The sequence below is a fragment of the Mauremys reevesii genome, linkage group 22, assembly GCF_016161935.1.
Source record: "Mauremys reevesii isolate NIE-2019 linkage group 22, ASM1616193v1, whole genome shotgun sequence".
In the NCBI taxonomy this organism is placed as follows: Eukaryota; Metazoa; Chordata; order Testudines; family Geoemydidae; genus Mauremys; species Mauremys reevesii.
The window spans coordinates 22,015,899-22,037,425 of NC_052644.1; the positions used below are offsets into that span (position 1 = coordinate 22,015,899).

At 67.3% G+C, this 21,527-nt stretch overlaps 1 protein-coding gene across 1 annotated transcript; it reads left to right on the forward strand.

Moving 5' to 3' along the window:
- Positions 1 to 35: 35 nt before the first annotated feature.
- On the forward strand, positions 36 to 20,298 carry TRPM4 (transient receptor potential cation channel subfamily M member 4). The gene is made up of 25 exons (XM_039510200.1): positions 36 to 519; positions 991 to 1,058; positions 1,481 to 1,658; positions 1,852 to 2,032; positions 2,649 to 2,815; positions 3,056 to 3,233; positions 5,416 to 5,480; positions 5,662 to 5,844; positions 6,701 to 6,800; positions 7,211 to 7,326; positions 7,743 to 8,072; positions 8,953 to 9,081; positions 9,458 to 9,584; positions 11,430 to 11,575; positions 11,688 to 11,800; positions 12,053 to 12,151; positions 14,549 to 14,908; positions 15,505 to 15,637; positions 15,796 to 15,970; positions 16,709 to 16,877; positions 17,742 to 17,920; positions 18,488 to 18,620; positions 18,886 to 18,958; positions 19,386 to 19,482; positions 19,581 to 20,298. The coding sequence occupies exons 1-25, from the start codon at positions 493 to 495 to the stop codon at positions 19,583 to 19,585; spliced, it is 3,531 nt and encodes a 1,176-aa protein (XP_039366134.1). The 5' UTR covers positions 36 to 492; the 3' UTR covers positions 19,586 to 20,298.
- Positions 20,299 to 21,527: the final 1,229 nt, after the last annotated feature.

Consider the following 21,527-nt stretch of genomic DNA (forward strand, 5'->3'; position numbering starts at 1 on the left):
GGAGTGACCCCCCGGATGAGGAGAGCAGAATCCAGCCCTGACTCCATTGCAAACAGGAGTGACTCTGGACTGACCCTGGGCACTGAGAATATAATCCAGTCCTGACCCCAAGTGCAAAGAAGAGTGCTTCCCGCTTGACCTTGGGTGCTGAGAACAGAATCCAGCCCTGACCCCATTGCAAACAGGAGTGACTCCGGATTGACCCCGGTGGAGCTGAGATCAGAATCTGACCCAACTGTAGTCAGTGGTGACTCCAGATTGACTGGGGGGTGGCCTGGCAGCAGGGTGTTTCCTGCCCCCCATCCACACACACACACACACGTGGGTGTCTCGGAGCCGGTCAGGCTGGTTTCTGGCTGGGTGGGGCCACAGCGCCGGAGAGGGTTGGACTCACCTTTGCCAGGTGAGACGCCGGGTTCCCAGGGCTCCAGGGCCCTGCTCAGCCAGCCGCTGCGGGCACCGGGTCGGACAGCCCCAGCCTAGCTTGGCACCATGGGCAGCATCAAGCAGCGAGATCAGGTCTGGGGCCCCCTGCCCCAGGGCTAGGGCGGGCACCAGCCGGGGGTGGGCGGGGCGAGCAGCATGGGGCATCCAGACACCGAGCTTCCTGGGGGTAGGGTGCACCTGTGGGGGAAGGAGACAGCCCCCCTTCTCCAGGGTGGGGGAGGCTCTCGGGTTTGGGGGGTTCTCAGGGTCCCCTCTCCAGGGTGGGGGGGCTCTGGGGGTTAGGGGAGCACTGGAGGTTGGGGGACTCTGAGAGTCCCCTCTTGGGTGTGGGGGGGCTCTGAGGGGACCCTCTCTAGGGATGCTCTGGGGGGGCTCTGAGGATCTCCTCTCCAAGATTGGGGGGGCTTTGGGGGCTCTGAGGGTCCCCTCCCCAGGATTGGGGGGCTCTGGAGATTGGGGGTTCTGGGGTTTGGGACTTGGGGGGGTTCCCCTTTCTCAGACCCTGACCTGGCTCCTCCACCACCACCATCACCCCCACTCCAGGCCTGGATCCCCAAACGCTTCAAGAAGAAAACCTGCACGACCTACATTGAGGATCCACAGGACACGGGGTGAGTGGGGTCCCCCCCCATCGGGGATGCCCCGAGGCTGCTCCCCCAGTGCCCAGGGATCCACCAGCGGCCCCTCCCCCCCGCACCCCAGATATTATTGCCATGTGCAGGCCGGGGTGTCTCATCACAGGCAGCAGCCGCCCTATGATCCTCTGCCCCACAGTGACCCCTTCCTCCCCCCAGTGTCCCAGTGACCCTATCCCTGTCCCCCAGCACCCCTGGTTCTCCTCCCAGTGCCCCCCAGCACCCCCATGACCCTATCTCCTCCCCAGTCCCTCCAGTGCAGTCCCCGGTGACCCCTCTGCCCCACAGCAACCCCCTGCTCCCCCCCTAGTGTTCCAGTGACCCTGTCCCTTGCCCCCTGCATCCCCTCTTCCAATGCCACCCCTCACCCCCCCCCACGACCCCCATCTCCTCCCCAGCACCCCCCCTCAGTGCCAATGTGGGAGCCCCCGGGCCGAGCACGTCTCTGTGGCCGTGGAAGACGCCTTCGGCACGGCCATCGTCAGCAAATGGGACTCGGACCAGCACACTACGGAGGGGCCCACGGACGCCTTCGGGGAGCTGGAGTTCGTGGGGGCTGGTGGGAAACCCAGCAAGGTGAGGGGCTGCGGGTCGGGAGTGAGGGGCGCCGGTGGAGCTGGGGGGTGGGAGGGGCTGGCCGGGGGCTGCGGGTCGGGAGTGAGGGGCACTGGTGGAGGTGGAGAGGAGGACCTAGGGCTGGGCTAGCAGGGGGCTGCAGATCGGGAGTGAGGGGCACCACCTGACCTGTTCCTCACTTGCGCCCGGCCAGTTCATCCGCCTGTCGGACTCCTCGGACCCTGCGCTCGCCTACAACCTGGTGACCGAACACTGGAAAATCTCCCCTCCCAACCTGGTGGTGTCAGTCGTCGGGGGCGACGGGGAGGCCCCCGTCCGGGCCTGGCTCCGGGACCTGCTGCGTAAGGGGCTGGTGAAGGCGGCACAAAGCACAGGTGGGCCCCCCTCCCTCTCCTGGGCTGAGCAGTGGTGGAAAGCTGGACGTGCAATGCACTCACATGTGCAAACGCTGGCATGCTCTGTGCAAACACCAGTGTGTGTGCAGATGCTGGTGCTTTCTATGCAAATGCCACTGTGCTCCATTCAAACACTGCCATACTCCGTGCAAATGCCAGTGCACTGCGTGAAAATGCCGCCATGCTCCGTGCAAACACCAGCGTGCTCCATGCAAATGCCGCCATGCTCCGTGCAAATGCCGGTGCGCTCTGCGCTCTCGCACGTGTGGGTGCAAAAGGACATGCCCTGGCCCACTTGAGGGGAAGCCCTGCCCCGTGCACATGCAAATGAGCTGGTGCCCGGACTGCACGCCCAGCAAGACCCCGCCGTGCGCACACACTGTCCTGTGCTGACACCCGTTCACAGATCCACGCTCGGCGGCCGAGTGCAACGTTGCACCCCCAGGAGTGCCCCCAGGCCTGAGGGATGGGTCAAGTCTGTGCCCGTGTCTCATTCAGGCTCTGGGTGTGACACGGGTGGGAGGGCACTAGGAGGGGTGTGTTACACTCTCAGCCTGTGCCACGGTCTGTGCCGCCCCCCCCCCCCCGCCCCCAGGTGCGTGGATCATGACCGGAGGGCTGCAGGCCGGGATCGGGCGATACGTCGGGGAGGCCGTCCGGGACCACGGCACGGCCAGCACCAGCCCCTGCGCCCGCGTGGTGGCCATGGGCATCGCGCCCTGGGGCGTCGTCGCCAACCGCGAGGCCCTCGTCAACCCCAAAGTACGGGCGGCGGGGGGGATCCTGGCGGCGGGGGGCGGGTGTCTCTCTGGAGGCAGCGCATGGCCCGCTGGGGGGGGCTCTCCTGGATGGGCTGGGGGGGCAGCAGTCTGGGTACCAGGGAGGGGTCTCTGTGGGGGCTGGGCTGGGAGTTGGGGGAGAGGATCAAGCTGGGTGCTGGGGTGTCTCTCAGGGGGGGTCCAGATGGTCACCAGGCCCCCCTCACCCACTCTCCCCCTCCAGGGCTCGTTCCCTGCCCGCTATGCCCGGGTCCCCGCCACGGACACCGCCCGCCCCCTGGACAGTAACCACTCGCTCTTCTTCCTGGTGGACGACGGCTCCCGGGGGCGCCCGGGGGGCGAGAGCCGCTTCCGTGCCCACCTGGAGAAACACATCGCCCAGCAGAGGGTGGGCGCCGGCGGTGAGTACCCCGGCCTGGTTACCCCCAGCCCGGTTACCTCAGTTTCGGTAACACCCCCAACCTGGTTACCCTGCGCCCAGTTACCACAATCACACACCCCCAGCCTGGTTACCCCAGTCAAACACCCCTGGATTGGTTACCATGGTCACAGACCCCTGGCTAGGTTACCCCCCAGCCAGGTTACCACGGTTACGCCCTGGCCTGGTTACCATGGTTACGCCGTGTCAGGGAGTGTGGGGGAGTCAGGGCCCTGCACCCCCCCTTCCTGCCATTCACCGTGACTCTGAGCCAGCCGAAGGTTTATTAGCCGACAGGAACAGCCCAAAACAGAGCTTGTGGGTACAACCAGGACCCCTCAGTCAGGTCCCTCGGGGGGCGGGGCAGGGAGCTTAGACCCCAGCCTTGGGGTTCCCTCCGTTCCCCCAGCCAGCTCCAAACTGAAACCCCGTCCAGCCGGCTCCCCCAGCCGCCCCCCGGCTCCTCCTCCAGCCTTTGTCCAGATTCCCGGGTAGAGGTGTCACTTGGCCCAACCCCCCTCCCGGCTCAGGTTACAGGCTCAGGTATCACCCCTCAAGTGAAGTCACCCCCTGAGATCCCATCCCCCATGCAGACAGTCCCAGTACAACTCCTCTGCGACATCCCCAGGTCAATCCTCCCCACTCCCTGCTTCGTCACACCCCACAGCCCGGTTACCCCGGTCACACACCCCCAGCCTGGTTACCGTGGTCACACACCCCCAGCCCAGTTACCCCAGTCACACACCCCCAGCCCGGTTACCCCAGTCACACACACCCAGCCCAGTTACCGCAGTCACACACCCCCAGCCCGGTTACCCCGGTCACACACCCCCAGCCCAGTTACCACGGTCACACACACCCAGCCCGGTTACCATGGGCACACACCCCCAGCCCAGTTACCATGGGCACACACCCCAGCCCGGTTACCCCGGTCACACACCCCGCAGCCCAGTTACTGCAGTCACACACCCACAGCCCGGTTACCATGGGCACACACACCCGGCCCAGTTACTGCGGTCACACACACCCAGCCCGGTTACCATGGGCACACACACCCGGCCCAGTTACTCCCCAGCCAGCTTACCCTGGTTACCCCCTAGCCTGGTTATCCCAGTTGCCCCTTGGCTCGGTTACCCCAGTTACCCTGCCCTGGTTACCACAGTTACCCTGGCCTGGTTACCACAGTTACCCTGGCCCGGTTACCCTAGTTGCCCCCAGCCCAGTTACCTCCAGTGCAGTTAGCCCAGTTACCCTGGCCTGGTTACCACAGTCACACCCCCAGCCAGGTTACCACAGTTACCCCTGTCCCGATTACCACAGTCACACACCCCTGGCCAGGTTACCACAGTTATCCTCCAGCCTGGTTACCATGTTTAGTCCCCCGCCACACCCCCTGCCTGGTTACCATGGTCACACACCTCTGGCCAGGTTACCCCCCAGCCAGCTTACCATGGTTATCCCCCGGCCTGGTTGCCATGACCAAACACAACCTGGCCCAGTTACCACGGTCACATTCCCCGGCCTGGTTATCACAGTTACCCCCCGGCCCAGTTACCCGGTTACCCCCCAGCCCCCTGGCCAGGTTACTATGGTTACCCTCCCTCGCCAGGGTTAGCATGATTTAACACACACACACACACACACACACACACACACACACACACACACACACACACACACGGCGCCATGGCTATCACAGTTACACACACACCACAGCCATGGTTACCAGGGTTAGTCGCCTTTCCTGCGCCTTTAACCACATCTACCCCCCCCCCCGCAGTATTCTGGTTCCCCCTTCTCTCGCCCCCTAAGTTCTGAGTGCCCCCCCCTCAGGCTGCCCCCTTCCCTCCCCGGGGCAAGATCCCCTGAGCTGGTCTTGGTCTCCTTCACCCAGAGAGAACCCAGGAGTCCTGGTCACAGGGGTGGGGAGAGAACCCAGGTGTCCTGGTCCCGGGGCCAAGGGGTGGGGAGAGAACTCAGGTGTCCTGGCCCCGGGGCTGAGCAGTGGAGAGAGGACCCAGGCGTCCTGGCCCCGGGCCCGGCGCTCCACCCACTAGACTAGCCTGTGCTGACACACTAGTTTTTGGCTATTCCCTGGGGCTGCATTGTCACCCCCTCTCCGCTGCCCCCCCCCGGCATTGACCACCCCCCCCCCCGTCTTTCAGGAACTGGCAGCATCGAGATCCCCGTGCTGGTCATGGTCATTGGGGGCGACGCCTCCATGGTCACGGTAAGGGGGGGGGACTGCAGGGGGGGCTGAGGGTCTGGGGGAGGGTCTGGGGATGGGGGCGATGGAGGGGAGGAGGGGAGGGGTGTCAGGGTGTGGGAGCGGGACCTGCGGGGCTGTTGATAGCTGTGGAGGGGGAGGGAGATACCCTGCCCCTTCACTGACCCCCCTCTCCCCTCTCCAGCGCGTACGGGAGGCTGCCGAGGCAAACATCCCCTGCCTGCTGGTGGGGGGCTCCGGGGGGGCGGCCGACTGCCTGGCCCAGATCCTGCAGGACGTGCAGACGGACCAGGCGAGCCGGGTGCTGATCCAGGAGAAGCTGCAGGGACGTTTCCCGCCCGCCGACGTGCCAGGCCTGGCCGAGCAGGTACCACAGCCCCCACGGGGACCCAGGCGCCCGGGGTGGGGGAGGGGGGCGGAGCTCAAGGCACTGACCCCTCAGTCCCCCGCAAGGGGACCCAGGCATTCAGGATGGAATGGAGCCTAGCGCTGTTGGGTTGCAAGGGGGTCACGGGGTGCCGGACCTGCCCCCCCAGGTGGAGCAGATCCTGGTGCTGCGGGGAGGGGGGTGCAGGGTTTTGGGGGTCACGGGGTGCCGGACCTGCCCCCCCAGGTGGAGTGGATCCTGGTGCTGCGGGGAGGGGGGTGCAGGGTTTTGGGGGTCACGGGGTGCCGGACCTGCCCCCCCAGGTGGAGCGGATCCTGGTGCTGCGGAGAGGGGGTGCAGGGTTTCAGGGGTCACGGGGTGCCGGACCTGCCCCCCCAGGTGGAGCGGATTCTGGTGCTGCGGGGAGGGGGGTGCAGGGGTTTGGGGCTCACGGGTGCGGACCTGCCCCAGGTGGAGCGGATCCTGGTGCTGCGGGAGGGGGTGCAGGGTTTGGGGCTCACGGGTGCCGGACCTGCCCCCCCCGGTGGAGCGGATCCTGGTGCTGGGGGGAGGGGGTGGCGGGGTTTGGGGGCTCACGGGGTGCCGGACCTGCCCCCCCAGGTGGAGCGGATCCTGGTGCTGCGGGGAGGGGAGTGCAGGGGTTTTGGGGGGTCACGGGGTGCCGGACCTGCCCCCCCAGGTGGAGCGGATCCTGGTGCTGCGGGGAGGGGGGTGCAGGGGTTTGGGGGGTCACGGGGTGCCGGACCTGCCCCCCCAGGTGGAGCGGATCCTGGTGCTGCGGGGAGGGGGGTGCAGAGGTTTGGGGGGTCACGGGGTGCCGGACCTGCCTCCCCAGGTGGAGCGGATCCTGGTGCTGCGGGACCTGGTCAGTGTCTATTTGGATGAGGACGGGCTGGAGGAGTTTGAGACGGTGCTGCTCAAAGCCCTGGTCAGAGGTGAGACTCCCCCAGCCCCCCATGGAGTCCCCCCCATGCTCTTCACCCTTGGGATCTCCCCACCCTCCCCTGCTGCCGGCCTCCTGCCCCTTGCTCCCCCCCCCCCCCGGATCCCCACTGAGCCCCGTGTGAACCCATTCAATCCAGGCTGTCACGGTGTGGAAACTGAGTCACACAGCTACCCCAGCCATCCCCTGCCTCCAGGTCCCCTAGCTGCCAGGGTGGGGAAACTGAGTCACACAGCTACCCCAGCCATCCCCTGCCTCCAGGTCCCCTAGCTGCCAGGGTGGGGAAACTGAGTCACACAGCTACCCCAGCCATCCCCTGCCTCCAGGCCCCCTAGCTGCCAGGGTGGGGAAACCAAGTCACACAGCTACCCCAGCCATCCCCCACCTCCTGCCTCTCCACAGGCGATCACTTGACTGGTGAGGCCACCCAGTACCTGGATGAGCTGCGTCTGGCTGTGGCCTGGAACCGCGTGGACATCGCCAGCTCCGAGCTCTTCCGTGGAGACATCCAGTGGGAGGTGGGGGGGTGGGGGCAGGGAGGGGACCTTGCGGGAGGAGCTGGGAGTCCCAGGGAGGCAGGGGGAGGGGGATCCCAAAGGGAGATCTGGGAGGACCCGGGGGGAGGGGGATCCCAGAGGGAGGAGCTGAGGGACCCGGAAGGAGAAGGAGTTGGGGACCCCCAGGGGAGGAGCTGGGGAGCCCTGGGGGAGCAGGGGGAGGGGGACCCCGGAGGGAGGAGTTGAGGGGGGGACCCAGGAGGAGCTGAGGAGGGCTCTGGGGGGCAGGGGGAGGAGGGACTCCTATGGGGAGCTGAGAGGGGAGGCGGGGAGGACACTCTGGGGGGTCGAGGGTGTTTGGGGGCTCCGGGGGGGGGCTGGTGCTCACAGGGCAGGTACTAACCTGGGTTCTCCCCCCCCCCCACCCCGCGCCGTAGCCCTCCCAGCTGGAGGACCCCATGCGGGACGCGCTGCTGGGGGACCGCCCGGCCCTCGTGCGTCTGTTTGTGGAGAACGGGCTGGATCTGGGCGAGTTCCTGACCTGGGGCCGCCTGTCGGAGCTGTACCGAGGGGTCCCCGAGGCCTCGCTGCTGCACCAGCTGCTGGAGCGGCGCCAGGGGGGGGCCGAGCCCCCCCACTACCAGCCTGTGGAGCGCCCCCCCGACTGCCCCCTGACCCAGGTGGCCCGTCTGCTCCGTGAACTGCTGGGCGATGTCTGCGCCCCCTTCTACGCCAGCCTGCGCCCCCCGGACTCCAAGGGGGCTGGGGTATGTGGGGGTGTCCTGGAGTCACGGGGCGACGCTCGGGAACTGCTCCCCACGCAGCCAGGCAGGACTCGGGGGGGGGGGGCTCTCTGTGAGCAGACTGGCCCCTGGCAAGGAGCTCACGCGGCTTCACCTTCCTGGGGGGGCATCCAGCATCCCCCTCCCCCCGCGCGCTTCCCGCAGTGAGTGCGCCGGGGGGGGGGGGGGCTGGGGGAGCCAGAGGGTCCTGCCCCCCCCTCCGCAGCCAGACGTGACTCTCCGCCGGCCGGTAACAGGGAAGGTCTATTAGCCGCCAGGGTCACAGCGTAGGGCAGAGCTCGTTAGCACAGAAATCAGGGACTTTCAGCCAAGTCCAGCTTGGGAATCCAGTCCCCCGTCCCCCCAAGACTCCCAGCCTCCAGCCACCGGAGCTCCGACACCCCCCGTTTCCTCTCCTTCTTCCCTTTGTCTCGCTTCCCAGGCCCTAGGTGGCACCTGGCCACACCCCCCTCCTGGCTCTCAGCTCACACAGGGGCACCCGGCTGGGCAGCCTCACCTGCCCCCAGGGCCTCAGCAACATCACCCCCCCCCCAATTCCCACCAGCTGAGTGTTGGGGCAGCACCCAGGGAAACTGAGGCACACGCAGTGTGGGACAGTGAGACTCACATGCAACATAACAAGGCGAATAAACCCCACTTCCTCACGTGGGGGGCTGGGTATATGGATGCAGTGAGATGGGGGGCACAATGGGGCAGGGGTATGTGGGGGGGGACCATAAGGGGCAGGAGGCCGGATGGGACCCTGCGGGTTCCAGGGGGAGGTGGGGGAAGAGGGGGGGCTGGCAGCAGGGGTCTCCCCATCCACATGGCTCTGACCCTCCCCCCTTTCCTCCCCCCCTTCCAGAAGAAGACTCCCCTGCTGGACAGGGACACCCCCTACCGCGGCCAGCGCACCCGAAACCCCTGGACCGACCTCTTCATCTGGGCCGTGCTGCTCAACCGGGGCGAGATGGCCACGTACTGCTGGGAGATGGTGAGGAGGGCCCGGGGGAGACCCCAGGGGTGGGGGATGGGGAGACTCCTGGGGAGGGGAGCTGGGGGAGAACCCAGGGGTGTGGGGAGACTCCTGGGGGTGGGGCGCTGGGGAGACCCCAGGGGTGTGGGGAGACTCCTGGGGTGGGGAGCTGGGGAGACCCCAGGGGTGGGGGAGACCCCTGGGGAGTGGGGATCTGGGGGGAGACCCCACAGGATGCGGGGGGACGGGGGAGACCCCGGGGGGCGGGGAGCTGGGGGGGGCCCCCAGGGGGTGCGGGAGGGAGGGGAGACCCGGGGAAGGGGGAACAGGGTGGGGCGCTGGTGGGGCATGGATCCGGGGTCTCCGGGAGTATCTCTCTAACCCCTCCCCACAGGCCCCAGATGCGGTGGGGGCGCTGGTGGGGGCGCGGATCCTGCGGGAACTCTCCCACCAAGAGTCAGACGCGCAGGAGGCCGCAGACATGAAGGAGCTGGCCATGAAGTTCGAGACCCTGGCCATCGGTGAGGGGGGAGAGACGGGGGCAGGGCGGGATGGGGTGCAGGGGTGGTACTGGGGTTCAGGGGATGGGGTTCAGGGGCAGTACAGGGGATGGGGTGCAGGAAGCAGTACAGGGGTGCAGGGGTGGTACAGGGATGGGGTGCAGGGGCAGTACAGGGGATGGGGTGCAGGGGTGGTACAGGGGTGCAGGGGTGGCACAGGGGATGGGGTGCAGGGGTGGTACAGGGGTGCAGGAAGCAGTACAGGGTGCAGGGGGTGGCACAGGGGATGGGGTGCAGGGGTGGTATAGGGGTGCAGGAAGCAGTACAGGGGTGCAGGGGTGGTACTGGGGATGGGGGTGCAGGGGGTGGTACAGGGGTGCAGGGAGTGGCACAGGGGCTGGGGGTGCAGGGAGTGGTACAGGGGATGGGGGTGCAGGAAGCAGTACAGGGTGCAGGGGTGCAGGGGTGGTACTGGGGTGCAGGAAGCAGTACAGGGGTGCAGGGGTGGCACAGGGGATGGGGTGCAGGGGTGGTACTGGGGATGGGGGTGCAGGGGTGGCACAGGGGATGGGGTGCAGGAAGCAGTACAGGGGTGCAGGGGTGGTACTGGGGATGGGGGTGCAGGAGTGGCATGATGGATGGGGGTGCAGGGGCGGTATTGGGGATGGGGGTGCAGGGGTGGTACTGGGGTGCAGGAAGCAGTACAGGTGCAGGGGTGGTACTGGGGATGGGGTGCAGGGAGTGGCATGGGGGATGGGGTGCAGGGGGTGGTACAGGGGATGGGGGTGCAGGAAGCAGTACAGGGGTGCAGGGAGTGGCACAGGGGATGGGGGTGCAGGGGGTGGTACTGGGGGTTCAGAGGGGATGGGGGTGCAGGGGGCAGTACAGGGTGCAGGGGTGGCACAGGGGATGGGGTGCAGGAAGCAGTACAGGGGTGCAGGAGTGGCACAGGGATGGGGTGCAGGGGTGGTACTGGGGTTCAGAGGGGATGGGGTGCAGGAAGCAGTACAGGGGTGCAGGGGTGGTACTGGGGATGGGGTGCAGGGGTGGTACTGGGGTTCAGAGGATGGGGTGCAGGGGGCAGTACAGGGGATGGGGATGCAGGGGTGGTACTGGGGTGCAGGAAGCAGTACAGGGGTGCAGGGGTGGTACAGGGGATGGGGGTGCAAGGAGTGGCATGGGGATGGGGTGCATGGTATGGTACAGGGGTGCAGGGGATGGGGTATAGGGGTGGTACTGGGGATGGGGTGCAGGAAGCAGTACAGGGTGCAGTAAGCAGTACAGGGGATGGGGGTGCAGTAAGCAGTACAGGGGGATGGGGGTGCAGGGGGTGGTACAGGGGATGGGGGTGCAGGAAGCAGTACAGGGGTGCAGGGGGTGGCACAGGGGATGGGGTGCAGGGGGTGGTACTGGGGGTTCAGAGGGGATGGGGTGCAGGGGCAGTACAGGGGATGGAGGTGCAGGGGTGGTACTGGGGTGCAGGAAGCAGTACAGGGTGCAGGCGGTGGCACAGGGGATGGGGGTGCAGGGGTGGTACAGGGGATGGGGGTGCAGGAAGCAGTACAGGGGTGCAGGGGTAGCACAGGGGTTGGGGTGCAGGGGTGGTACTGGGGTTCAGAGGGGATGGGGTGCAGGGGCAGTACAGGGGATGGGGTGCAGGGGTGGTACTGGGGTGCAGGAAGCAGTACAGGGGTGCAGGGGGTGGTACTGGGGTGCAGGAAGCAGTACAGGGGTGCACGGGGTGGTACTGGGGATGGGGGTGCAGGGGGTGGTATTGGGGGTTCAGGGGCGATGGGGGTGAAGGGGACAGCCGGGGGGGGCTGTGAGGTCCCAGGGGCAATGGCGTTAACCCCCCCCACCCCCCAGGCGTGTTTGGCGAGTGCTACAGGAACAGCGAGTCTCGGGCCTCCCAGCTCCTCGTGCGTCGCTCCCGCCTCTGGGGCGGCACCACCTGCCTGCAGCTCGCCTGGCTGGCCGAGGCCCGGTGCTTCTTCGCCCACGACGGGGTGCAGGTACGGGGAGGTGCGGGGGGGCGAGTGCGGGGAGGGGAAGAATTGGAGGGGCACCCGGGGGGAGGGCTGAGAAGTGACCCCTCCCAGCCCTAACCCCCCCTGCGGCCCGCAGGCGCTGCTGACCCAGAACTGGTGGGGCGAGATGGAAGGGTCCACGCCCGTCTGGAAACTCCTCCTCACCTTCTTCTGCCCTCCCCTCATCTTCACCCACCTCATCACCTTCAGGTGGGTGCTGGGGGGCCCGGGGGAGGGGGTCAGCTATGTAAGGGGGCACTGCTGGGGGGAGGCTCGCAGCATCGGTGACCCCGGCTGGGGCACTGCTGGGGGGAGGCTCGCAGCATCGGTGACCCCGGCTGGGGCACTGCTGGGGGGAGGCTCGCAGCATCGGTGACCCCGGCTGGGGACACTGTTGGGGGGAAGCTCGCAGCACCAGGGACCCAAACTCAGTTTCCCTCTCTCCCCACTCCCACCCCCCAGGGCGATGGAGGAGGATCAGGAGCAGGAGAAGCCCCACACCCTGGAGCTGGAGACCCTGAACACTGACGGGAAATGCCCCATGGAGGAGATCCTGACGGGGTGAGGGGGGCAGCCTGTGGGGGGGAGGGCAGCGTGCCCTATACATTGGATCCCACAGTGCTAAGGGGGCCTGAACCTGCCCCCTCCCAGATCAGAGCCCTCTGCAAGGTCAGCCCCCCTCCATCCTGCCCCCCAGATCTAGCCCCCCCCCGCAGATCCAAATCTGTTCCACACCCCCCCCATGTGTCCCCTGGTGCTAACATCTATTCCCCCATCAGACCCTAATCTGTCTCCTGCACCCGCCTGGCTGTGCCCCCCCCCACTGAGATCTAACCCCTCCCCTCTGCAAACCAGAGCCCCCCCGCCCCATGGCAGTAACCCCCATGCTGAGCCCCCCGTGATGGGTTCCCCCCGGGGCGCCACTTGGAACTGGGGTACCACTGAGCCCGCCTGGCCCACCAGCCTGGGCTCCCTCTCCCCCTGCGCTGCTGCGACAAGCTGCTGACCCGCTCCTGGTCCCACACGTCCGCCGGGGCAGCCCCAGCTGCAGCTACACACCCAGGCGCCGCGATCAGGCTCCCCGGAGTCAGGGGGCGACGCTCCGGGACTGCTCCCCACGCAGCCAGGCGGGACTCGGGGGGGCCCCTCTCTGTGAGCAGACCGGCCCCCGGCAAGGAGCTCACGCGGCTTCACCTTCCTGGGGGGGCATCCAGCATCCCCATCCCCCCGTGCGCTTCCCGCAGCGAGTGCGCCGGGGGGGGCTGGGGGAGCCAGAGGGTCCTGCCCCCCCGCTCCGCAGCCAGACGTGACTCTCCGCCGGCCGGGAACAGGAACAGCCCAAACCAGCTTGTGGGTACAGAGACCAGGACCCCCCAGTCTGGTCCCTCTTGGGGGGTGGGTCCATTTCCCCAGCCGGCTCCAAACAGACACCCCCCCCCAGCCCCTCCTCCGGCCTGTGTCTCTCTCCCGGGCCAGGCCACTGGATCCCTTTGTTCTCCAGCCCCTTCAGCTGGCACCTTGTGGGGGGCTGGGGGGGGCCCAGGCCATCAGTTGCCAGGAGACAGAGTGTCGGCCATTCCCCGGCCCTCTCGGGCTCTGCACCAATCCCACCCCCTTATCCCACCCCCTAGATCCTTGAGACCCGCACAGGGGAAACTGAGGCCCCCACCCTATTCAGAGAAAACAGTAGGAACATTCCCAGGGCGGCGCTCGTCCCTCTGGGAGACGACCCCCTTTCAGCCACCTGAAAACTGCTGATCACGGCCCCTCTCCGGCTTCTCTTTTCCAACCCACCCAACCCAGTTCCGTCAGCCTCCTTCGCAGGCCGTGTTCTCTACACCGTTAATCGCTCTGGCTGCTCTTCTCTCCAATTTCTCCACCTCTTTCCTGAAACGCGGCGCCCAGACCCGGGCCCAGTGCTCCGGCTGAGGCCTGCCCGGCGCAGAGCCGAGCGGAAGAATCACTTCTCGGGTCTTGCTCCCGACACACCCGTTAATGCCTCCCACAGTCACGCTGGCTTTTTTTTTTTGCAACAGCATCACACCCTTGACTCATATTTAGCTTGTGGTTCACTGCGACCCCTCGAGCCCCTTCTGCCGGCCTCCTTCCTAGGCAGGATCTTCCCATTGTGTGTGGGACACTGATTGTGCCTTCCTACGTGCAGCACTTTGCACTTGTCTTTGTTCAACTTCCTCCTGGTTAGCTCAGACCATGGCTTGTCTCCCCCAAACTCCGTGACACCTGCTCTCTAGCCCGGAGCGACTCAGCCAGCGTAACACAGGAGGGTTATTGAGCGTTGAACCCAGCACAGGAAACTCTCCGGCCTCAGGCCTGGCCCCCCTCAGCCCAGCACGTCCCAGTCCCCCTGCAGCCAGGTGGGCTCTGCCTGCTCCCCCTCTTCAGCCACGAGCCCCCCTGCTCCCAGCTGGGCATCCGATACCCCCGGCCCCAAGCCCCCCCTCTGTCCATTGTCGTCTCTCCAGGGAAACAGGGTCTCCTGGGCTCCTCCCCCCTCCCGTCCTCTGGCCCCTCTGGCCGGACCCGGCTGGTCAGGTCACCGGGGTCCCGTCCCCGCAGCCCATTGTCCTCCCCCCGGCCAGAACCGGCTGCGACTCCTGAGCCGGGTCACCAGGGCACCAGTCGCTGGGGTCTCCATCCTCCAGGCCTCTCCGGTTCTCTGTACCCACAAACTCCCTCCCCTCGTTAACCCGTAACACCCGGGGACACTGAGTCCCACCCCCTCCGCCTGGAACCCACTGGGAAACCAAGGAAAAAATAAGAACCCCCCCCCACTTCGTCACAACCTCACAAGATGGACCTGGTGCAAAACATCCTCGCTCCAGGACCGTGGTGAATATTGGGGTGCCAGGGTGTCACCCCCCCATGCTGAGATCTGACCCCCCCCACCCTGCAACTCAGAGCCCCCTCCCCCCTGCTGAGATCTGACCCCCCCCGCAGGTCGGCGTCCTCGCTCAGCTCCCCCCCGCGGCCGGGCCGGGCCTGGCTCTGGCGCTGGCGCCGGTTCTGGGGGGCGCCGGTGACGGCCTTCCTGGGCAACGTGGTGATGTACCTGCTCTTCCTGCTGCTCTTCTCCTACGTGCTGCTGCTGGACTTCGCGCCCCCCCCGCCCGACGGCCCCAGCGGCGCCGAGGTCCTGCTCTACGTCTGGGTCTTCACCCTGCTGTGCGAGGAGCTGCGCCAGGGCTGCTTCACCGGGCGCCAGCCGCTGGCCCAGCGCGTCCGCGCCTACCTGCAGGACCCCTGGAACCAGTTCGACCTGACCGCCCTGGGGCTCTTCCTGCTGGGGGCTGTCTGCCGGTGAGCCCCCGGGCGGCTGGGCACGGCCCCCAGCCCCTGGCACCCCCACTGCCTGGGCACGGCCCCCAGCCCCTGGGACCCCCAGCCGCCCATCCCTCCGTCCACCCTGCCTGGGCACGGCCCCCAGCCCCTGGCACCCCCACTGCCTGGGCACGGCCCCCAGCCCCTGGGACCCCCCCGGGCGCCTGGCCACGGCCCCCAGCCCCTGGCACCCCCAGCCACCCATCCCTCCGTCCGCCCTGCCTGGGCACGGCCCCCAGCCCCTGGGACCCCCCCCAGTGCCTGGGCACGGCCCCCAGCCCCTGGCACCCCCAGCCGCCCGTCCCTCCGTCCGCCCTCCCTGGGCATGATGCTGCAGCAGCCCCCCGTTGCCCCCACCCACCAGCAATGGCTCTGTGCACCCCCCCAGCACAGAGTGACACCTCAGCTGTGAGTGGGGAGCAGATTGGGGACCCCCTGACCCATCCCTCCCCCTCGGCCCAGAATCACCCCCCGACTGAGCTGAGGTCCCTGGCTGGGTTGGGGGAGGGGATGGGGGCAGCTCCCTGCTGTGCTGGGGGGTTGGACTCCCCCTCACCCCACTCCCCCCCCCCCAGGATGTTCCACAGGACCTACCCGTCGGGGCGCACCGTGCTCTGCCTGGACTTCATGGTCTTCACCCTGCGTCTCATCCACATCTTCGCCGTCAACAAGCAGCTGGGCCCCAAGATGATCATTGTGGGCAAGATGGTGAGTGGGGGGGGTCCGGGGGGGTGAGGGAGGGACGGAAAAGCTGGGGGTTGGGGGGATTCTCGTGTTGAGGGGGGCGGGGAGGGCTCTGACCAGGGGGAAGATGTGGGGGGTTGGAGGGTCCCATCCCAGGGGCTCATGCTCCCCCCCCCCAACAGATGAAGGACGTCTTCCTCTTCCTCTTCTTCCTGGCCGTCTGGCTGGTGGCCTACGGGGTGACGACCGAGGGGCTGCTGCACCCCAGTGACCAGCGCCTGGCCTGGATCTTCCGCCGCGTCTTCTACCGGCCCTACCTGCAGATCTTCGGCCAGATCCCGCTCAACGAGATCGATGGTGCGGGGCGCGGCTCCCCCCGGCCCCAGGGCAGGGACTGGCTGGCTCAGGGGGGCAGGGGATGGGGCAGGGGCCTGTCCCCTCTAGGGGGCGCGGCTCCCCCCGGCCCCGGGGCAGGGACTGGCTGGCTCAGGGGGGCAGGGGATGGGGCAGGGGCCTGTCCCCTCTAGGGGGCGCGGCTCCCCCCGGCCCCGGGGCAGGGACTGGCTGGCTCAGGGGGCAGGGGATGGGGCAGGGGCCTGTCTCCTCTAGGGGGCACCAGCTCCCATCCAGCCCCGGGGCGGGGACTGGCTGGCTCAGGGGGGCGGGGAATGGGGCAGGGGCCTGTCCCCTCTAGGGGGCGCGGCTCCCCCCGGCCCCGGGGCAGGGACTGGCTGGCTCAGGGGGGCAGGGGATGGGGCAGGGGCCTGTCTCCTCTAGGGGGCACCAGCTCCCATCCAGCCCCGGGGCGGGGACTGGCTGGCTCAGGGGGGCGGGGAATGGGGCAGGGGCCTGTCCCCCCAGGGGCGTGGCTCCCGGCCCCGGGCAGGGACTGGCTGGCTCAGGGGGGCAGGGGATGGGGCAGGGGCCTGTCTCCTCTAGGGGGCGCGGCTCCCATCCAGCCCCAGGGCAGGGACTGTCTGGCTCTGGGGGGCAGGGAATGGGGTGTGGGGCTTTTCCCCTCTAGGGGGCACCGGCTCCGATCTGGCCCCATGGCAGGGGATGGGCTGTCTCACGGACACATACCTCCCCCCCCAGCGGCGCTGATCGCGGCGTCGAACTGCACGGACGACCCGGCGGCGATCCTGATGGAGGAGGCCGAGCCCTGCACGAACACCTACGCCAACTGGCTGGTGCTGGTTCTCCTCGTCATCTTCCTCCTCGTCGCCAACATCCTGCTCCTCAACCTGCTCATCGCCATGTTCAGGTACCGCCCGGCGGGGCCCCGGGGGTGGGCAGTGAGCTGCTGAGCGTGCAAGGGGCAGGGTGCATTGGGGCACGTGGACCGTGCATTAACATACGTGCAAGGGGTCAGGTGTATGAGTGCGTGTGGCGAGCATGGGAAGCGCCGGGCACTAGTGCAAGGAGCATGACTGACTAGTGAGTTGATGTGCGAGTGCATTAGAACAGGTGGATGGATAATTGATGAGTGTGCAAGGTCCCAGTGCACAAATGAGTGTGGAGGGGGAGATGAGGAGTGTGCAAGGCCTTGGTGCAGTAGCATGTGCAGAGAGTGAGCTGATGAGCGTGCAAGGTTCCAATGCACACACATCTGCAGAGGCAGAACTGACCTGCGTGTGAGGTGCTGGAGCACTAGTGCATGCAGAAGGGGAATGGATGAGTGAGCAAGGCCCCAGTGCACTAGCACATGCAGAAGGTGAGCTGATGAGTGTGCAAGGCCCCAGTGCACTAGCACCTGAAGAGGGTGAGCTTGATGAGTGTGGAAGGCCTCAGTGCATGCAAAGGGTGAGCTGATGAGTGTGCAAGGCCCTGGTGCACTAGCATGTGCAGAGGGTGTGCTGATGAGTGTGCGAGGCCCTGGTGCACTAGAGTGTGTAGAGGGTGTGCTGATGAGTGTGCAAGGCCCTGGTGCACTAGCATGTGTAGAGGGTGTGATGATGAGTGTGCGAGGCTCCGGTGCACTAGCATGTGCAGAGGGTGTGCTGATGAGTGTGCGAGGCCCCAGTGCACTAGCGTGTGCAGAGGGCAAGCTGATGAGCGTGCAAGGGCCTGGTGGGGGTGGGGGCAGCCTCGTGTCCTTCGCCCGTCTGATAGCCCCCTCCCCCCCCAGTTACACCTTTGCCAAGGTGCAGGGCAACAGCGACACCTACTGGAAGTCGCAGCGTTACAGCCTGATCCTGGAGTATCACAACCGGCCGGCGCTGGCCCCCCCCTTCATCATCATCAGCCACCTGCGCCAGCTGCTGCTCCACCGGGCCCGGGGGGGCTCTGCCAAGAGCCGCCACTTCGGTGAGTGCCGGGGGGGCAGGACCGGGGCCAGTGCTCTGTGGGGCAGGGACAAGGGCCGGGGGGGGCAGATCTGGGGGTCGCTCCTTGCAGGGGTCGGAGAGGGGTCAGAGCAGTAGTGCAGGGGGCAGGGAGCAGGGCCGGGGGGGCAGATCTGGGGGTCGCTCGCTGCAGGGGCGGGGAGGGGTCAGAGCCGCAGTGCGGGGGGTGGGGAGCAGGGCTGGGGGGGCAGATCTGGGGGTCGCTCCTTGCAGGGGTCACAGCAGTAGTCCAGGGGAGGGGCAGGGCTGGGGGGCAGATCTGGGGGTCGCTCCTTGCAGGGGTCGGGGAGGGGTCAGAGCCGCAGTGCGGGGGGTGGGGAGCAGGGCTGGGGGGGCAGATCTGGGGGTCGCTCCTTGCAGGGGTCAGAGCCGCAGTGTGGGGGGTGGGGAGCAGGGAGCCGGGCCGGGGGGTCACTAAGTTGATATGGGGCTGGACCTGGCCGCCGCGCCTCAGGCCTGCTGGCCCCCGTCTGCTTTTCACGTGTCTGTCTCCCCCCCCGCCCTCGGCCCCGGACGCCTGGGTCCCCAGCTCGGGACCTGTCCCCGGAGCAGGACGCCCGGCTGCTCACCTGGGAGGCCGTGCAGAAGGAGAATCACCTGGTGGCCCTGGGCCGCCAGAAACGGGACAGCGACACCGAGCGGCTCCGGCGGACGTCTCAGAAGTGAGGGGGAGGCCCTGGAGAAGAGGGGTGTATGGGGGTGCTGGGGGGTGGGGCTGGGTGTGTTTGGGGGGTCAGGGGTGCATTGAGCAGCTGGGGTGCGTGGGGTCAGGGGTCCAGGGAGGGAGCGGTGAGTCTGTGGGGGGCGGGGTGAGTATGGAAGGGTGGGAGCGCAGGGAGGGGGAGCAATGGAGCTGGGGGGTCACCTGGGGATCATGGGATGAATCAGGGGAGCCCCCCAAGTGACCCCGTCTCCTTCCCCCCTCAGGGTTGACCAGGCCTTGAAGCAATTGGCCGAGGTGCGGGAGCAGGAGCGACGGCTGAAGACCCTGGAGACCCAGGTATGGGGGGACGACGAAGGACAGGAGATGGGGACACGTGGGGTACAAAGACGGAGTATCTTGGGGATGGCAGAGGCAGGGTGGGGGTCAGGAGGGGCAATGGGGAGTGGCAGAGGGGGCTGAAGGGTCTGGGGGACGGCTGAGGCGGGGGTCCTGGGGAAATGGCAGAGGTGGGGTCAGGAGGGGCAATGGGGAGTGGCAGAGGGGGCTGAGGGGTCTGGGGGGGACGGCTGAGGTGGGGAGGTCCTGGGGGAAATGGCAGAGGTGGGGGGGTCAGGAGGGGTCATGTTGGGGGGTCAGGAGGGGCAATGGGGAGTAGCAGAGGGGGGCTGGGGGGTCCAGAGGACGGGGGGAATGGCTGAGGTGGGGGGGACCCTGGGGGGAGGGGCTGCGGAGTCCTCAGCGCCTGCCCCGCTCCCCCCTCCAGATGGAGAAGTTCACCAGCGCCCTCTGCTGGATGATGGACACCCTGGCTCAGAGCGACCTGGGGAAGAACCGCCCTGCCCCCCCCACGCTCAAAAAGGGTGAGTGACCCCCCCAATCCACTCCCCTGCCCTTGTATCCCCCCTCGTGCCCCCTGCTCCCCAGCACTAACCACCCCCCATTGCTCTGTCGCCCCCAGACTGACCCTCCTCAACCCCAGCGAGGGAGGGCGTCTGCTGCGGAGAATCAACACCCAGCTGCGAACCCAGGTGTCCGGGCACTACAGACTGTCCTGGGGGGCTGGAGTCTACGACACCCACCGCTGCAAACCCAGGGATCGGGGCACCATGGACTCCCCCCGCACCCTGCTGCGAACCCAGGGATCGGGGCACCATGGACTCCCCCCCACACCCCACTGCGAACCCAGGGATCGGGGCACCATGGACTCCCCCCCACACCTTGCTGTGAACCCAGGCATCCGGGCACCATGGACTCCCCCCCACACCCCACTGCGAACCCAGGCATCCAGGCACCATGGATTCCCCCACACACCCTGCTGTGAACCCAGGGATCAGGCACCATGGACTCCCCCCCACACCTTGCTGTGAACCCAGGCATCCAGGCACCATGGACTCCCCTCCACACCCCACTGCGAACCCAGGGATCCGGGCACCATGGATTCCCCCCCACACTCCACTGTGAACCCAGGGATCAGGCACCATGGACTCCCCTCCACACCCCACTGCGAACCCAGGTGTCCGGGCACCATGGATTCCCCCCCCCCACACCCTGCTGCGAACCCAGGCGTCCGGGCACCATGGACTCCCCCCCACACCCCGCTGTGAAGCCAGGGATCGGGGCACCATGGACTCCCCTCCACACTCCACTGTGAACCCAGGCATCCAGGCACCATGGACTCCCCCTCCACACCCTGCTGCGAACCCAGGTGTCCGGGCACCATGGACTGTCCTGGGGGACTGGAGTTCAGGAGCCCCCTGCTGTGAACCCAGGTGTCCGGATGCCACAGACTCGTGGGGGACGGGGGAGAGAAATCTTAGTTTGCTCTTAGTTAATTTGTTACATTAATTATTGTTATTGTATTAAATAAAAACGGATCATTGTGGAAAGTGAGAGCTGGGGCAGGGCGGGGGGTGGGGGGAACCGGGGGCAGGGAGGGTGGGTGGGGGGCAAGGGGAACAGGGAGGGAGGGGAGGTGGATGGGGGGAACGGGCCAGCTCAGGTTGAGTGGGGGGGGTATCAGGGGCATTGCAGGGGGGATACCTGGGGACCCCCCCTCCACATCTAGGGTTCCATGCCCCTCCCCCGCACACAGCAGAGGGACTAAGGAGGAATGTCCCGTCCCTGTCCCCCCCCTCACCCCCTGCAGGGCCAGGAACCCAGGAGTCCAAATATGCATGGATGGGGGGGGGATCCTCTCCAGAACCGATTCTCCATCCCCCCAGATTTCCTGTCTGCCCCTTTCCCCACAACAGGCACCTCTAGACCTGCCCCCCAAATCAACACCCCCAAAGCTGCCCCCTAAATACTGGACCCCTAGATCTGCCCCCTAAATGGGGGGGGCAGGTGCATCGGCGCTTCTGTTGCCTGAGCTCATCCCCCCAACTCTCTGGGTGCCCCCTCCCGACCCCCCTCTATTCCAGGGACTCCCTGAAACCCCCTTAATCCCTCCCTCGTGCCAGGGACCAGGTGTGCCCGCAATGCCGGGTTCCTCCATCCCCCCACGCCTGGGGCTCTGTGCCCCCATCCCGGTTCCCCCATCCTCCCCCCATGCCTGGGGCTCTGTACCCCCCATGCTGGGTTCCCCCATCCTCCCCCCATGCCTGGGGCTCTGTGCCCCCCATCCCAGGTTCCCCCATTCTCCCCATGCCTGGGGCTCTGTACCCCCCATGCTGGGTTCCCCCATCCTCCCCGCTATGCCCAGGGCTCTGTGCCCCCCATGCTGGGTTCCCCCATCCTCCCCCCCTGCCTGGGGCTCTGTGCCCCCCATCCCAGGTTCCCCCATTCTCCCCATGCCTGGGGCTCTGTACCCCCCATGCTGGGTTCCCCCATCCTCCCCCCATGCTTGGGGCTCTGTGACCCCATCCCAGGTTCCCCCATCCTCCCCCCGCTATGCCCAGGGCTCTGT

Excerpts from the sequence above, each read along its gene's own strand:
- TRPM4 (XM_039510200.1), top strand. The coding sequence starts at position 493 with ATGGGCAGCATCAAGCAGCGAGATCAG. Across the intron at positions 520-990 it reads GCATCAAGCAGCGAGATCAG|GCCTGGATCCCCAAACGCTT; the intron begins GTCTGGGGCCCC and ends CCCCCACTCCAG. Across the intron at positions 8,073-8,952 it reads CGGACTCCAAGGGGGCTGGG|AAGAAGACTCCCCTGCTGGA; the intron begins GTATGTGGGGGT and ends CCCCCCTTCCAG.